The sequence below is a fragment of the Sipha flava genome, unplaced genomic scaffold, assembly GCF_003268045.1.
Source record: "Sipha flava isolate LNK unplaced genomic scaffold, YSA_version1 134_pilon_pilon, whole genome shotgun sequence".
NCBI classification, from domain to species: domain Eukaryota; kingdom Metazoa; phylum Arthropoda; class Insecta; order Hemiptera; family Aphididae; genus Sipha; species Sipha flava.
This window is the reverse complement of record NW_020271760.1, coordinates 2,277,754-2,297,679: the sequence shown is the minus strand read 5'-3', so window position 1 is coordinate 2,297,679 and position 19,926 is coordinate 2,277,754. Positions and strand designations below refer to the sequence as shown.

Here is a 19,926-nt window from a genome sequence, read left to right as displayed (position 1 = left end):
GCGTGACGTTTTGTACCAATTTTATTGGCCGATAAACCATCAGAGAAAACAACCAGCGGACCTGAATCATTCTATCAATATTATAACTCATAATTTTTAACTTCACGTCATTTTATTCATAAAGTTATTAATACAGTATATTGTTAGTAATGCAAAGTGAAACTTGTTTTAATATTAAGACTCATAAAAAATTAAAAAATCCTTTAATTAAACCTCGAAATAAACAAGAAAGCAAATTAAGAGTTGTGAAAATTGCAAATTTCAACAAACTATGGAAATATCTTTTAGAGATCTGCAATCGTGTTACGCTATTCCACGTAAAAAAAGGTAAAACAGACATCCGTGTTTCGACGTTCTATTATTAGGGAAACTCGTTCGTCAAAACTTTACACGATTTAACATGATTTGATCTCGGTCCAGTGTACTGTGTTTAGTTTTATTATATATATTTTGTTCTAAATCGTTGATTTTATTAATCTTTTCCGAGCACAGCTGTGTGATGTCGCTGCACGGTGACGGCGGTAACATGAGCGCCGAGAGCGGCAGCTTCCTGATGCCGAAACGGGATCCGCTGTACATCGTCGTGCCCATGATCATCATGTATTCGGTGATATTCGTGACGGGCGTCATCGGCAATTCCATCACGTGCCTGGTGATCGCCAAACACAAGTACATGCACACGGCGACCAATTACTATTTGTTCAGTCTGGCCGTATCCGATCTCATACTGCTAGTGTCCGGGCTCCCGCAAGAGATGTGGTCGATTTGGTCCAAGTGAGTGAAAACCATTTGCAACGTTATTATTGTTCGCAGTTGTTCACACGATCGCTTTGTAATTTTTTTCCCCCTTCTGTTTAGAAAAATTTAAAAATTTCGTTCGAAAAACTCGTAACTGTATGGTTTTAAACACTAAATCACTGCGCTACTCCCAAACATTGTGAGTTTTCTGAACGTTCGATATTTTATTACGAATTTCCTTGTAAAACACATCCGTTTCCCGTCCAAACCACATTAAATCCTAATAATTACGCCGGCGCTTTTAATGATATTACGTAAAAGTTGAAAACATTTCTCGAATATTTTATATATTTTTACTTTGCTTTTCGATAATTTTCAAGCATTTTTCCATAAGTGTATTTCTTTTTACGGCAATAATTATTTTGAGGATTGAAAAATGGAAAAAATGTCTTACAGTAAAAAGTAAATTAAGAATTTGCTATTATATGACAAATAATATGATTCGATCAGTAAAGTATAAACTCATAATCGAATTCAATAATTGTGATATTTTGAAAATAATGTTACTAGAATTATTTTAACATTGTTGCCTACTTTTTAAAATAAATATAAATTAATGTACATTGATTTGGAGTGGAATAGGTTGGACACACACACACACATACACATATTATATATAACAGTTTAATAAGGACATATTTTCAATAGCCATTTTCTATTATGTACACCTAATTCATATTATTAAAATAATTACAATATAGTGTTACACATATTAATTCATATTATATAGTACAATATAAATATATATTTTCTTCCATTGCTACATAATAATAATATGTAGACAAATTTGATGATTAGGTCATACAATTCGGTAGTGATAAAGTTTTTCGGATACTGTCTTCGTTGATTTACATATCATTATAATAGATACATCAGCCACGCGATATTTTTTTTAATGACAACCACATACACGCTTTGAATATCTAATATTAAAATTATCTATTTGATTAAGTTAAAAGTCAAAAATTTGATTGCTCATATTATTGTCTTAAAAGTCGACGTGTGCTCAACAATAAGTATTGTAAATCAATACGATAAAATAAAGAAGCCCATTGTCAAACAACTTATTTTTCGATAATAAAACACGTAAATTTTATCGTAAAGAAATATGTTTCGGTTTTAACAATTTTATCACCAATAGAATGTTTGAAACTTATATTGAAGAAACTGCACCTCAAGTCACTCGTGTTCAATTTCTTTTTTTCTTTTCGTTTTCAGGGTTCTCGAAATTTCTGATTAATTTTAGTTGATTTTATCTGAATAAACACGTCCTACCCCAAACGGTCCATCCCGTCAGTGTCCAAGGTCTTCCCAAGGCTAGAGCCGTAACCGTCATAGATGTATGTATTTACGTGCACGCATACGATAAATTAAATTGCAGTCCACTCGTGCCGTTAAGCAAATGCGAACATTTAATATTATGAAAGCGCTCGGGTTTTATCACACATCCTGTCATATCGACCACGGTTTTCAAACGATACCCATGCACCATCACGGTTTCGTGATTATACGCCTTTCCGGGATCAACACGTTTTTCAACCTAACCTAACACCTAGAGCTGGTGGAAAGGCAGGGAAGACGGGGTGGCTATCCAGGACCTTGCCAACTAAGGGACCCCATGACTTTCATGAAATTTATCAATTTGTAAGCCTACTATACAATATTGTTTTTAAAATCAAATAATATGTTGTTCCTCTCATGTGAAAATGTAACTAGTATTTTAATCTCTGATTTTAATATTATGTTCAGTAAACACCTTTATTGTAATATAAACAGTATTATAATGATCAATTAATAGATAATAATATATTGTTAACGCTTTGATGATAAAATATAGTGCTCATTAGTGTCCAAATTATTCCTGATTAGCGTCCTAATGTCCGTGCAAAGAAAAAATGTTTTTACATAATTCATGTACAATTGGAAAAATACAGCGTACGAGTACTAGAGGGCGTCCAAGACAATATATTTTGCGTTCATGAAAAACATTTCTAGGCCCCCGTTACGAAACTTGCCCCGGGCCCCGGAAAACCTCCTGTCGGCGTTGTGGCTTTCTAACGCTTGTCGCAAGCAGCTGCCGATAGAGTGTATTTATTTATTATTTACCGGCCACGCGTACTAAAAAAAAAAAAAAATCACCCGGTTCACAGGTACCCATACATATTCGGCGAGATATTCTGTCAACTCCGAGGGCTGTTCGCCGAAATGTCGGCCAACGCGACCGTGCTGACCATAACGGCGTTCACGGCGGAGCGGTACGTGGCCATCTGCCATCCGTTCATGGCACAGAGCATGTCGAAACTGTCCCGGGCCGTGAAGCTCATCGTCATCATATGGCTGGTGGCCGTGATGTTCGCCATACCGCAGGTGAGCGTGTCCGCGATCAGCCGTTCGTCCCCGTCCGCGCGCGGCTGCAACACAATTGTGCAATTTTTCCTTTTTCGACCCAACTAATTATACCACGATTACTCAAAAAATTTACAACACGAATGCGCCCTGATCCCTTTTTACCTGATAAAATCACAACACCATTGCGCACCAAATAATAATATGTATATACTATGCAGTGGCGTAGCTAGGATTTTCTGAAGGGGGGTGTTAATTATAATTATTAAATATTATATATAATACGTACAAACTAAAACTTTTATTTTAATTAATTAATATGTATACATAATGTCTGTAAAAGAGATGTAATGTATATTCGAATTCGGATAGCTTTACCATAAATTATTCGAATATTTGACTATTCGAATATCAGTATTCGATGCTACAATACCTATTATTATTAAACGTTTTGTGTTGCACGAAAACGTAAACGAATAATTTTCGTTACGTATTGTCGCAATCGCGATAATGTTAACCTGTATATATGTAATTAGTAGTGTGTATCATTTTATATTTCATATTGTATTATCGATTTATTTATATTCCTATAATAATGTAATATATGATACGACTCAAGGGGGGTGTCATATCTACCAAACACCCCCCTTGTATACGCCACTGATACTATGTATAAGTATTATAATTTATCTACATATTATTACTTATTAATTCATAATTTTCCTTCACAATTATTACATGCTTAGGATTGTCAACATATTATCATCGTTGATTTGGTTAAAAATTGTTTTTTTTCTTTACTGAGTTATTAGTCGATATTATTATTATAACTATCATTAGCTCAATCAACTTTTCATTTCGATTTTGAAAATGTACATTTTGTGAATTAATAGTTTGATTGCATGTATATCCAAACTATAGAAAGTATGTATTATATACATTATTTTATGTTGTACATAAATTATTATACATAGTATAGTATATACTCATATAATTTGATAAGCAATGGTGTTGTGATTTTATCAGGTAAAAAAGGCTAGGGGTGCAATCATGTTACACATTTTTTGCGCAATCGTAGTGCAATTAGTCGGGTCAAAAAAGGAAAAATTGAGCAATCATGTTGCACTACCGCGCACCTCCCCTCGGATCCCCGAGAGTTCTAGTGTTGATCACTAGTGGTTTGAGCATCCGACCACTGTGATCGATGGACGGATGTTGAAACGTTATCCTCGATACATGATGGCTCAATACTGTGATACTCAATACGATGCGTTTGACTTTATTTTATTTTTAATAATATGGAAAAATAATTTCATCCATTATTTTTGGTGATCCGCAAACCTATGATTCGCGATCCTCTTGGGGGTTGCTACCCCTAAGTTGAAAACCATTGCGTTAATTAAGCGAAAGAGATATTATACAACTCTTCTGCTGTTCGCCGTTTTAAAAATTGCTTTTCTTCGAAAAGCAAAGTCCCGAAATCGTTTTCAAAAACGGTAATAGCTATCGTGTTTGATTCCTAAGCAATATCCGATTGAGCACACGACGCGCGGTCGTCCGCCGAAAGCGCAAGTACGTCTATCCGTAGGATAAAGTTCTTATCCAAAACTGTCTAACCAATACGAAGATTTTTAAGTGAAGGTAACACATAGTCTCAAAAATCCCGTAGTCATGGGAAGCATTCGATCGTGAGAGGATAGTCGATTTCAATATTCGATATTCAGCGTGGTGGCTTTTTGATTTTCTAATTCATCCGTGACTCGATCGTTATAAAATCATTGTCAAATGCTTTGAACGAAAGCGCATTTTCTTCTTAAAAATTTTCAAGTAAACCAAGTTATGTCCGATAAAATCTTATTCCAAATCCTAAAGATCCTATGTGAATATTTAATACTGTTTTGACAATAATGTAATACAAATATTGCATTAAGCTTATACGGTTTTCTATATATGTATTAATATTCGTTTGGTTTGCGAAATTCTATATCATTTTTAGAATTTACTTACAAAGATATCGCATAATTTTTATCTGAATAAACCGTCAACTACGGATTATTGATTTGTTAACCTATTTATTAAATATTGATTGATCTGTAGAAACAAAACCAAATATTATTTCGATCGTATTCAAAATGTTATCGAAATCCATTTATATTTTACGTATACTTTTTTTTTTTTTTACTTAACTTTTTATTTATTTTACTGAAATCTATAAAAACAAAAATCAATAATGAAATAAAAAAAAATATTATGTTTTTCAGTGTCGTATTTTCAAATTTTTTTGGAAGGGGTCTACAATTTATGCATAATCTATATAAACTAGGATAGCTTATTAGAAGTTTATTTACTCATATAGTCGTATGTTATAGTATATATATATTGTATTTCATACTACATAATAAAATATAATTTTATAAAATAAATTTCAGTCGACTTGATTTTTAGCTAACTTATCTATCACTTGATTCATTTCAACTTCCTTATAAATGTTGAATATGGCCAATGCATTTAGTCTTTTCTAAAACAAAAGAAACGCAAATATTATTTTTAAAATTTAAATATCTTAATAATATATAATTTTCTCAGATAGAAAATATGTATAAATGTATTTTTTAGATATAATAACTCATGCTCACGTTTTTAACACTGATAAGTTACTTAAGAGTTTTCACACTGAGACCAGCGTTTGTTTGTAAATAACTAGCATTTAAATCATCATTATATGGTTAGATCGTTTACTTACATGAATATACATTTATAGAAATAAAATTCAAAACTAGTCGTTACTTAAAATCATTCAAAACTCTTTATCAAATAACCCGTATTATGAACCTTCCGAAATAAAAATGACCAAACCATCTGTTGAAAATAAATGTATTTCTCCGAATATGATATAACAATATGTATATAATACAATAATAAATTCAGTTTGTGTCTAGAACCCTTTAAATTGATTTTTGAAATAAATAAAAACTATGAAATATTTTTTTCGGCAATACTTTTAAAAGAAAAACAACGTGTCACTTACTTAAAATATATGCAAACTTTATAACATGTATTTCCGATGAATACAATTTTTTGCTTCTTTTTTTCGTTTCGAAATAGCATTATAGCTAAATTGAAATAAAATACTATCAATAACTAATATATATTACATTCAATGATTATATAATAATATAAATTTTATAGTTTGAAAATACTTAATAATTTTGAATGACTAGGAATTTGGTAAAAAGGATAATAGAAAACGTTTATTACATTTTACGAGTACCTATTTAATCTAATAGGATACATTACCGAATGGTTTCTTTCTCTCTCTCTTCAGATATTATTTTATTATTCATCCGTTTTATTTTACCACATTTGCTTATTGTGAATATAGCATAAATCGTATATTTTCTTCATTAAATAGTAAAAAAAAAACTATGTTTTTTTTAATTTAAATTTATTCATTCATAAACAATAATTCTAAACTATTCTAATTCTCTATGCTCCTTAATCGTGTTTCTTTTATGTAATTTACATTTCTGTTTGAGACTATATTTTACTTGTTTTGTCACTAACGAGTTTTGAAGGTATACATCAAATAAAGTTTCCATGGACACTAACATTAATTTATACTATTGTTGTTGATTCGAAATTTGTTAATACTTCCTTCTCTCATCACAATAGGCTTTCTAATATGCTCAAGTGCTGTTAAATTTCTAGAGACCCTTATCTATTGTTGTACATTACTGTGGAGATATTTTAATTCTAAGCCGTCGACCTACTGTAATAATCTTCGAACGCCTACACCAGCATATTAATTTATATTCGAATCCCTTGAAATTGATAGTTTATTAAACGTTGGTCATAAATAATAAAGGTCTGACTGTCCGTGCGTTAGAATCTTCTAAATATAACCACAAGTACAGGGCCGGTAACAAAAACGTCGAATTTCGTCATACCATTCCAACCTTTGTCTAATGCGCAAAATAATACTAAACGAGTTTATTGTTTGAACATAATAAGTTCATTAAATATATTACTAGAAAATTTATGGAGATTTATAACAGTTTTCTTATTATTATATTAATTGGTAACGAAGAACCCGGTTATTGTATTTTACTTGCAATAATTAATTAAATATTTGGTATACGAGAAGAAAATAATTTAAACAAGAAAACAGTGAAGCATACGAGTCCATTTTCGATAATTTACACAACAGGATTATTAATATTCGCTTATCGATGTAGCCGCTAACGAAATTCGAATTAATGATTAGTTATTAACTATGCGCAAACTATAATATTTACAAAGTTTTGTCTATAAACCATCCAAGAACATACTAAAATAATTACTTTCTGACTACGTAAATTGTCTTTTGTTAACAAACATTTACGGCGTTTACATAATAAAATATAGCGGCATTTTACTAACGTTGTACAACTAATTTTAATTTTAATTTAAGCTGTTTTACATTTATCACGCTACGGATCGTGAAATATAATATAATGACCACGGTTATATATGACAGAGTACGTTACCCAGTAAAGACTAAATTTAAGAGTATCGAATAAAGAGATTAATAGAAAAATCATCACAAGAAGAGCACTTAGAAGAAAATCTGAAATTTAAGCCTATTGACAGACCAGCAGCATGCTGTAGTAGGAATTGAAACTGTATATTCGATCCGAATATTATAACGTTAAAATAATTGATTGTTTGATGATAATTAATCACGAAAATTAGATAAACCCCGAAACATTTCAAATTCCCATTACATTTTACGAGAATATTACTGCTCGGTAATAATTTTACTTTGCAATGTGTTGCATACGTTTTATGTAATGCAAGCGCTTTGTAAAGTTTAGTTGTTTCACTCGTTTGATGGATCGGTCTCGAAGGAAAATACATGAATAAAATTAAGATTTTTGTCAATTTAATAAATACAAACGTTTGTGACCACCGTTTTAATATATAATACCCGTGAACGAATATCGATAGACAATAAAATATCTTTCCAATAAAAATAAATAATATATAAATCACTTGTAAATTTGATTCATACATATAAATTCTTCATAGTAATGACTTAGTTTTAAATTTTTGAAATTCAGTAAATAATATAATATGTTTAATTATTAAAATTATTTAAAAAAATAATAATAAGTTTTCATCACTAGAAAAGTATTACATTTTTGTCGCAAGGTTAATGATAAGGTTATACAAATTTAACAAATAACTGAAGTAAATATTTATAAATTAAACACAAAAAAACCATTCCGATCTGAATTCAATTTGTTATAGTGAATTATTCATTACGAGTTGACGAAACCAAATGATAAAAAAAAAAATAAGTCCATCGAGTTAATATATTTCAAATATCTAATTATAGATAAAATATTCAATTACCGTTGTATCAAATATCGATATCTCAAATTAAGTTCTAACCCAATTTCGAAAAATTGTATTTGATAAAGCTTGGTATCTACATCTCGAACTTTTTTCTTCCGTTCATCTTATACTCAATAAAATAATAATCTACCGTACTATTTTATAGCGTACGTCAGGGTAAGATAATGAACTTCAATAAAATTTTACCTCGCTGCGACTAGAAGTAATTATAAATATACAACGTAAATTATAGGTACGCCGAATCCCGAGGGGAATAGAAGAAACTTTGGAAAATCGTTCTCTAGTTCCGTGTCGAAAATAATTATTTATTTCTATTTTTCATTTATTCGTTTTTCGAAACGTTAATCGTATGAGCGTTCGGTTTGTCGCAATAGTGTATTTTTCGGTGCCGGAAATATTCTGTTCTTTCGACGTCCTCCTTTACATCATCCCTTTTGCTTTGATCGTTCCGTCCTTAATTTTCTCTTCACGAAAAAATCGTTTCTAACCGGATTGTATCGCATCATAGACGTGTCGGACAAAACACGAACCTACCCACATACACGATAGTTCCGGTCGCCGCGGCGGTAGTGGGATAGTGGGGTCGTGGAAAAACCGTTTCCGTCACGTGTGCGTGTGACGGCCGTAAAGCATTTGCGTATCGTTTGTTTACCTGTACCAAAATATCGTACGTCATTTGCACATTAACATACCGAACAATAGAAGTATGGTATAATTATATAATTAATACAAATTAATCTGTAATTTTAAGATTTTAATAATTTATAAAGAATTTGATTATTTTATTAAAAATGAATTTTAAAAAAAAATGTGTTCTTTCAATTAAGCAAATTTATAGTTAAATACAAAATGTATACATAAGATATAGTTTGAGTAAAAATTAATTGATAATAAATATAAATAAATACATAACTACATTGGGCGCTAAAAATATTTTTACAAAGCAATACTTGGTACATTGTTGTGTCCCATCATTTTTACAAAATGAAACCTATTTATTTCACCTGTGGTGTGCTTTGGCCCTGAGTAGTATATACACATTTGTTGGTTCTATAGTAAAAATCGATGTATAACCCAAAAATTGAACGATGCGCAAATTTCTTACGAAAAAGGTTAAAATTAACAATAATAATGCGAAAACCGGTGACGTGTGACTATTTGCAGGCGTTGCAGTTCACAGTCTCGTCGTACGACGGCATGCCCGAGGTGACGCAGTGTAACATCAAAACGATACAGCTGATGGATACCGACGTGAAACTGTCCACGGTTTCGTTTACGCTTTCCACGCTACTGTTCTTCGTGCTGCCCATGACGTTCATCACGGTGCTGTACGCGCTCATCGGGCTGCGTCTCCGGCGCTCGGACAAGCTGAAGCGCACGATAACGGTGCGGTCGTCCTGCGGCGAGAAAAAGATCTCGTCGCCGGAGTACAGGGCCAACTCGTCATCGAAAGTGCTTAAAATGCTCGGTGAGTACACCTTTGAGGTGGCCTCCTCACTTGAGCCTTCTTTTTGTGATCTCCTTAACTATATCAGGTGTTTGAAACTGCATTTGGAGTTCATAATTATACAATTTTCCCCATTAATTCGTTTCACTATCAAATACCGATCAATATATTTTTCTTAAAACTTTCCTCTCAAATACCGTTGTCCTTGATGATCGTCGGTCATTTAATATTATATTTAAAACGATATCGTACAAGACGCGAAGTTAACTTTCGGCAATCATCCCTCGGTTGCTCGCTTTCGGTATCATTTATAGCCGTACAATTTAATTGTAGTGTCGATTAATAATACACTTCCGAAAATCGGGATAAGTGAACATCAAGTGTATTTTCCAATGTAACGATTCGTAGTAAAACGGTATTACTTCTATGGTTGCGGTTTTCCGTTAAGAAATCGGAAACTCTGTTATATCTGTTATAAAAACTTTCGGAAAAATTATTTCATCAAATATTGAATATAATTAAATGGAACATACGTAATAATAAAAAATATAAAAAATATACTAAATTACGTAAGAATTCATTCCAATCAAACGACTAATAGGACGGTGTAACAATAACGTACAATACGATGATGTATCACGAAAAAAAATTTGTTTGACCATATTATCTTTATTTTATGGATTTCGTTTGAATAGTTTTTGTTTGTACTACTTAATATTTCAAACAACGTTTAATGCTATCCAGTCTTAGTCGAAAATTTGATCGAAATCCCGTTCGGTTCAAATGATTTCAAAATCTAAACGCATATAGTAATACGGAAAGGAGACGTTTTTAACGCGACCATGACATGTGTTTTGATTCACATTATTTAGAAACTCGCGTTCTCACCCGTACGCGAAAAAAAAACGATAAAAATGTCCGATCGCGAAGTACGCGGGTGTAAGAAAAGTAAAAATCAAACCCTGCCGTTAGGATGCGGAAATATTATTTTATTCGTATTTTCGCTACGTACAGAGATTTAAGTACAGAGAAACGACGTAAACGGTTCACACCACAGTATAACGGTTTCGCGTATTTGCCAGCTCGCGACGCGAACGCGCGTACATCTTTTATACCGTTTTAAGGTCATACCGTACACGTGCAGTCAGGCCCGGCTCGAATGTTTGTTCACACTTAGGCAAACATAAGTATTGCCATCCCTTACATGTAAATACTACATGAATTTTTTTTTTTACTTAGGCAATACTAATATAGACTTAATTCTGAGTTCATTATATTTATATATGTAAAGATAACAATTGATTAGATCAATATGTCTGTAGACAAGTAAACCACTACTAATTTAAATAGAACGAAACATTTTATAGGGTCTTATTTTTTACTACACATAATTCGATATGAGTAGGTACTAAGATTGATATCTTTTTTTTTTAAATATAGAAGTTTAAATAGTTTATCTATAATAGTAATGTATGGTTTAAAAATGTTAAATTCCACCCTAGACGTGGGCCTATGTCGTCTACCCCTCGAGTCGGGTCTGCGTGTAGTAGACGGCAATGCGAGTATCGAAAAGCGTAAAGGTGTGATTCCTATGCGCGCGTCTAGAGACGCGCGACTGCGCGGCGTGATTTGAATTTTGGCCGCGTGGTCATTTATTTAGCCACGCGGTCTAATATTAATTCCTATGTACGCGTCGGAAGACGCGCGGCTAAAACTAGCAATCACGCTGAGGTAATTTAACATAATATATGTTTGTAGTATAATTTACATTTCATAATATACCTAGATAATATTAATTTTTAAATAATGAGTATAAAACCATTTTTATTCATAGTAAATTGTGTTTAACTTCTCGTTTAATAAAAATTAATAATGCAGTATAAAATTAACAAAAGAACTTTTAAAAATGCCAATACATCATAATAAAATTATTAAAAATAAACATGAATAAAATCGTACATAGTTTTTAAATTATAAAGATATGATAAAACAAACAAAGTTATTAATTGTTTTATTAAATTTGAAAGGGTATACTACTTACCACTTTTATTATTCAGGTTATTTGATATAAGCTTCCATACATTGTCCCTTATTTATTGATCTTTATAGTTGGCATTTTTTAGATCATACGAACATGGATGTTCCCTAACACATTCAGCCAATTGTATGTCTTCTTCCACAGTAAATGACACTTTTGAAGACATTTTGTGTCACACAGTGTTCGCAAAATCTCGAACTTTGAAAATTAAAATACGAATAATTAGCTTCTGGCCGCGCGTCTCGTGCGATTTGACTGCTCTCGAAGCGGTCGTCGCCGCGCGGCTGTAGAAGCGCGCGGCCGCCGCGATCATAGGAATCGGTTATATTTAAAAACATGTAAAGTAGTGCCGGCGCGGCTAAAATTAAATCGCGCCGCGTTGGCCGCGCGTCTCAAGACGCGTGCATAGGAATCGTACCTTAAGACGACGTATTTTTCCGCATAAACCGCGCACGAAACGCATCGCCGCCGCAGCAGTGGTACAGTTAAAAATCGTTTTGCCACCGCTCGTCGACTCAACGCAACGATCAGTGCCGCTGGCAGATAATATGATTGCCATTGATTGTAATTTATTCGCAGTGCGCGAACCGACCGAAAAATCAACCGAAACCGAACCCTAGTAACGACCCCAAACGCGCCGCCAAGGCAACCGTGGTATTAGGATGCGAACATTTTATCGTAAATTTTTTTTGGCTACACACGAATTGCGTCCCAAAATAGAAAATTTGATAAGCGGGTACACGAATTGCGTCCGGCATTATCTAATCTACTGCATGAATTGCGTCCGGTTTTGTTTAAACGATCGCATGAACGATAAACGTACTGTAAAGCCTATAATAATTTTAGTTCGATTTCGATCGTGTGTTGGTGTAAACGTTTGTGTAACCTTCATCCTCTGTTAAATAAAACTTAAACTCTAAAAACACTATAAAATGACTTAATAATATATGCCGATTTTGAAAAAGCAATCCACTCATCTTTGTTAATCGTGTGGCCATCAGTTCAAATGAAAGGATGCAGGTTTTATATAGGTCACAGTTGGCGGAGGAAAATTCAAACGATTGGTTTAAATCAAGAATACAAAAAAAATTCAGATATCAGTATTTTTTTAAAATATTTTTTTTGGTCTCCCATTTTTAAAACCAGATGAAGTGGAGGATTGTTTTACTGACGATATTGTATCCATTTTACCCGAAAATGAAATAGTACAGCAATTTTCCGATTATATATTAAATACATACATAAAGCCTGATTGTGACTTCTCGCCTTCTGTATGGGCAATGTACTCATGTTCTATAATTCGAACTACGAATAGTTGTGAAGCCTTCCACCCCAAGATTAACAGTATGTTTTACTCAGCACACATTATAACTTTTTATATATATATATATATATATATTTTTTTAAACTATTGTATTATTAACTTACACATTTTATTTTACTTACATCTCATTGTATTACAATGATAAAAAAACAATATTTTTAACCTACCGATAGTCGTAATTTACTATCGACAGTCCTAAGTCTGTATTAAATGAGAAGGAAAATAATGTTTTTACGTTGGGACGCAATTCGGGTAGTTGTTAGATATGGTTGGGACGCAATTCGTGTAGTCGTTAAATATCTTTGGGACGCAATTCATGTGTAGCGTTTTTTTTTATATATAAATGAATAATGCCGATCACATACCGTCGACTTTTAGACTGGATTTCTTTTTAGTTAGAAAAAAAACAGAGTTTGGATATTTTGGACGTCATAAACTTATCGATCACTGTTTAAAATACATTTAAAATTAATAAAACCTATAAATAATTAATACATATTTTAAGCCATATTAGTGATCGCGGGTGACGTGTGCCCTTTAAATTTCAAAAAAGCCCCCCATATCTTGCTTATCTTGATCCGGATCCGTACAGTAGGGATGCACAATTTAAAATTGAACGCTTCAATACTTTTTTCAGCGCACAAAGTCAATATTTTGAAATTTCTGATCGACATCGTTCTCAACTGTTTTAGGTTAGTTCACGTACACTACACATATCTATTCGTCTAAATAATACTATGGTACCTTGGTACACGTTAACATCTGAATAAATTATTCTAGCGACGGTACGATAACGTTTGGTTATTTTTTTTTTTTTTACGACAAAATTCCACGTAGTTTATCGGGCGTCCAATGGCCTGCCGACAGGCGATTCGGTCTGAACAAAATGTTTTCCACTCGTGCCAGGCTACTGTTATCCGTTTCTGGTCGTAAAAACTTATACTTAGCTTGCTTCTCCTGGGCTTAAAAGAATTTTGCACGCAAGTGATTGATTGATGCGCGAAAATGTAACGATTTGGTATACCGATTCACAGCAAGCTGCAACATTTTCGTTTCAAAATATCAAGAAATTCAAATAAACAAATTTTCTCCGGTCAATCATAGTTAAAGGTAATTATTATCGTTTTTTCAAGCACTATTTGTGGAACCGACCAAATTCTATATAAATTGCTTATTTTCTACTACTTAAAAAATAAAACTAAAGTAATTATTATTTCAACTTTTAAGATTGAGAATTATAAACTTATTCGAATTCTTTTCTCATTATCCGAATGTCGTAAGTCATATAACTAATTTTGCTAACTTTGATGTTTGAATTATAGCCAAATACATAATATCTAGTTCAAAGATGCCTGTAAATCAGTAACCTATCAAAATATAATAAATGCCAACTAAAATGTATGTTTGGTTGGTCTACAGGATGAAAAGTTCATAACAATCACAACAACGCGATGTTTAGTTAAAGAACAAATTCGATACGGAAATAAAATATTGAGAGTAAACAAAAAAATAACTGTTTGTGTGTAATCATGCACGTCGGAAGTGAATACTTTTATTAAGGAGTAGTAAAGAAGGGAATGATTTTATCTGATATTTAAATATAATTACAGTAAAATATTATTACATAAGAAAATCAACATTCTGTAACATTTTCATTAACTTTCGTTTTATTGGCAAATATAAAATGTATGTAATAAATATTTAAATATTTATGGAATTGTCATCAGTTTGCTTTTCTGTCAGTCTGGTAATACTAATGGGATTATGATAACTGAAGTATGATACAAAATGCTTTAGTTCTATATTTTCAAGTTTCCTGGTAAATACACCATCAATGGTAGTACCATCTTTAGTCGTAGGATAATTTCTACTGTTTATCATTCTCAAAGAGAATTTTTTTTCAAAGAAATCGAGCAATGGTTAAGCCTCTGGCAATGAAAAGTTTACATTCAAATCTCCTGTCAAAACTACAGGTCGATCGCAATAATATACCGATTCACCAGTTATTTCCTCGAGTAACGCCTTACTCACAAAGAGCTTTATATCTCGCATACATACGATGAGTAAAATGTATATAGCTATCAATATCAGTTGACAATCCGAAACATATTTCTTTTTGCATTCTACAGCACATATATCCCCAATTCTTGATGAGCTTGATACAATGATTTCTCTGTTAGCTTTTATGTAGCTTTGAATATAAGTTTTTATTGAGTTACAAATTTGCAACAATTATTTAACATTTGAGGATTTTTTTTTTTTTTATGAGAAGTATTTACACTAATCAGACTGCAAGTCAAGGTCAACTATATCGCTCCACACTCTACTCTCACATAGTAGGTAGGAGTGATGGGGGGGGGGTGCATTTAACGCTGAGCGTTAAACGGGTCTGGACTCGCATAAGAAGTATTCACTTCAAAAAAAATTACAAAACTATCAAGTCAACTTATTACTTTTATTGTAATATCAGCGATATAATCCAATTATTACGAAACTATTTTTTATATTTAATTTCCTATGCGTTAGATGTTGTAAGCTATGTAAATTACTATAATAAAAATTCTCTAGAAAAGTGAAATGTCTACATGTGAACTCAATACCTATACGATTCATCTATTTTCATAAATATTGTGACGATCGGGACACCAAAATAACGTGTGCAGTGGTTTTTCTAGGAAATTCTTAAAATGATTAATTATTTAAAAATACAATTATATCACATTTTACTTTTGAATATGTACTTGGTTAGTTTTCTTTGTCTTTATTTCCACACAAAAGTTTTTAAAATCACAAATATCACAAATATCACCTCCGTTTTATTACCGCTACGTTAAAAATATTACGATTTTTTTTTTTTTTTTATTAATTACGAGTCAACAACTATTAATCGTCAAAAAATTCGTTATCCTAATAAATTAATTTTGCCAAATCTATATTGTTCATGAAAATTAATATAAAATTATATCTTCTCTGGTTTATTAGGAAAACAACAATGAACGTTAATAAATGTTATAGTTAATGAAGTTACATCAAAATTAAGAAAAAAAAACTATATGGTATACAGAACTAAAACTACTAATTCAAACTTCTCGATAATATTTGTACCATGAATTTTAATCAAATTAAAATTACATAATAAAATGGATATAAAGTCCAATAATGATTTATATTTAATTAAGTTGATATTTGACAGTATTCGATAGAAATACCGAAGAGCTTTGTTTAACGTCGTTAATTAATAATAATAATAATAATAATAATAAAATAAATCTTTGCGAGAGACTTATATTTTATGTGTTTCGCGTTTTATGCGATGCACGAAAAGATATAGTTGTATAATTAAACTGTTGTCTGCCATAAAATAACGGATGTTGTCAGAATAAGGTGGTCTTTTTTTTTTGTTTTGAAAGAAGTTAATGTCGTTTTACGAAAATCAGTAAAACGTGGAATAAGAGAAGCTCACCTATTATAAGTTAATCTACTACACTTAATATGTTGGTGTTAATTACATTACTTTGTACACTAATTAAAATTATTATTGCACAATCAACGTTATTGAAATGTACACGTCGTGAACATTTCACACGAACGCGATAATTTGTTTTACTCCCACACACGTCATCACGCGACCATTCATTTGACGTTAAACAATCGTAGTCTTAAATTAACAATCTTAAATTGTTATAATACGAACCGTTTTCATAATTGTTATCCCTGTCCCGTGCAGGCGCGAGAATCATATTCTAGACGATTTTATCTCGTTTGTCTGTGGAAAACATATTAATTTCCAAACTTTCAGCCGAAGACAATATCCAGCGTTTACCAGCGTTACATTCGCGTGCCTCCTGACCACTCGCTTCGAAAACTTCGTGTACTCTCCTGTACAAATTTGATGAACTTTTTTTTTCATAATAACCATTACTATCGTATAATATGTTATTATTTATAATTAAATTTAATCTGATAGATTAAAAACTTCTGGTACATTTCATGACAAGTTTTCTGATGATTAATTCAATTTTATATAATAAAAATACAATAGGTACTTAATAAATATTGAACAATACTCAAAACGAACAATTTTAAATAAATTAAATTCTATATTTTTCTATCACAAACCAGTTTTTTTTTTTTTTTTTGTGTACCCCTTGCATTAAGCTATAAGTAAACGAATTAAAGATAAGAAAACAAAGACACAGACGATTTCTTAAATTTTATAGGACGTAATGCGAATAATTATTTGTTCTTAACAATTATATTTTAACCAAAGGCGGGGTAAAGATGTTCACATATGTTCAAATTATAACTATTTGCTCAAAAAAAATTATGTATTTGGTTTTCAACACATCATTTTTTTTAAAAAAAAAAAAGTTCTTTTAAGATTGAGTGAAATATTCACAAGTGCAACTTACCCTTTGACTACCTCAAATCATGGCACTGATTAAAATACTAATATAACTTTGAACATTTTTTCTTGTGAATTAATTTCACAAAATACTTAAATAAAAATCGCTGTCATTACAATCATTGCACCGATGATAATACCGTTTCCAGTCGGACAGAAAAAAAAATTTTTTTTCATTTGAATTCCAGACGCAGTACATGTTATTATCATAATGCGTTCATTACATTTATCCAATATTCATTTTACCACTACATTGTACTATTTAAGATATAAATTATAGTTTTGAATAAATATTTCTAATCGAGTATATATATCATACTGCAAATACAATTTTCCAATATTTTAGTTTCCATGTAAACAGAAAAAAAAGAAAAAAAACTGTATTTATACTGTCGCATAGTATACCTATACTTAATAGGTATACAAAGAAAGGAAAAAGATAATGTAAAATACAAAATAATATTATTCTCGCCTAACAATAATATACGTGTTTAAAATATTTGACGAATATTCTAACCTATATTACATCCCATAAATCACTAGACAGCAGACACATCGTTATTTTCCATCTTAAAGGTTATCGTTATGAGGGTAAAATCGACACCTATTATGTTCATAATTTATACATTAAAAGAACCATTTTAATACTTTATACTATAATTCAAAAACCCTTTTCCAATTATAATATTGTCAAACGATATTATTTTAATTTTTTTTTAACGCTTATTCAAAACGTCTTTCTTTAATTTCTATTGATATTTTACAACCTAATTTTAAATAATAATTCAAAAAATACTCACATAATAAGTGTAATCATTTATCAATTTAATTACAATATTAATTTTCTACTTTATGAGTAAATTTTTTTATTATAATTAATTTGATGACAATTCAAATGAATTGTTTTTTATTAACGATAAATTATTTTTTTTTTATTACTTTTAGATATTTCGCCTTATCTTCACTATTCAGACACTGTTTTTTATATACGCGTTTATATAACTACTATGTTGAAAACAAAATAAAACCGCCTTTAAATCACTATGAAATATATTTTATTTTCAAAAAAAATTATTTATAAGTTTGTGTTTTTATTTGTTTCTAAAATATAAATTTCTTGATATAAATGTATACTTATATTATTTATTATTAATTATTTTTATATTTTTTATTTTAATTTATATTATTTATTTATTCTTCGATATTAAAAATGAAAAACAGAGAGTTGAAATATCAAAATATAATTTTGCAGGAAATTTTTTTTCCAAATTAATTTTTTTGCGAAAATCGTAGGGATGAATAATAAACTATTCGGTATTGAAAAACTATCTAAAAAAACTACAAATGTGCACACTTTGACAAATTAGCTTACTGCAATTTTTAATATACTAACATTTGCGAATAAAGTGAATTGGAAATATAGTTAATTTCAAGTTAACCCCAAAAATATAATTCGCTACTGCTTATCTATTTGTATAACAAATGAAATTATCACCAAAAATCGCTTCAGATAATTTGATAATACTATCACGCAAAACAATCAATGTTAAAACACCAATCAAATTACACACTTGTACACAAATTTCATGTAACATTACATTTTAATTTCGGCGAAAATAAAATATGTACGTTCAATATTTAGAATTTATTCACTTGATGCACTTCTAATAGCAATTGTGTCTGAAGTGGCTGATAAATTATTATATAAACCAAAAATATTTTCTCCTTATGCGAAAATAAACGTCGAATGATAATATTATGTAATATCGTTATCTTTTGACGGATTTCAGTGGCCGTCGTCGTGGCGTTCTTTATCTGCTGGGCCCCGTTTCACGCACAACGGCTGATTGCCATATTCTGGTCCAATCACGCATCATCTAAGGACGAGGACATTCCGTTCTTGCATCAGCTTTACGGCATCACCACGTACGTATCTGGCGTGCTATACTACATGTCCACCACCATCAACCCGATTCTGTATCACATCATGTCGTTGAAATTCCGCACGGCATTCAAGGTATGTAATACAACGTATAATTTAAATACATGAGGAGAGGTGAGGGTTGTTGAATCACCGCAAAATGTATTTCTATACTTGAGCTAGTCGTTGGTATTATCCAGTAGGAATTATTTAATTTTTTTCAATAACACGTTCGGTACGATTATTATAT

The 19,926-nt window shown here is 31.2% G+C and overlaps 1 protein-coding gene across 6 annotated transcripts in view; it reads left to right on the top strand.

The window, feature by feature from the left end:
• Window positions 1-19,926, top strand: part of LOC112679348 (pyrokinin-1 receptor-like) — a 76,175-nt gene that overhangs the window by 44,509 nt on the left and 11,740 nt on the right. For 5 of the 6 annotated variants that reach the window (XM_025549121.1, XM_025549120.1, XM_025549118.1 and 2 more), the window contains 4 exons: window positions 493-774; window positions 2,949-3,165; window positions 9,706-10,009; window positions 19,546-19,772. In XM_025549121.1, the coding sequence (XP_025404906.1) occupies window positions 500-774; window positions 2,949-3,165; window positions 9,706-10,009; window positions 19,546-19,772 (1,023 nt within the window). In that variant the 5' untranslated portion in view covers window positions 493-499. Of the gene's footprint in view, window positions 1-490; window positions 775-2,948; window positions 3,166-9,705; window positions 10,010-19,545; window positions 19,773-19,926 lie in introns of all 6 variants that reach the window. The other variant, XM_025549119.1, reaches the window with a different exon arrangement.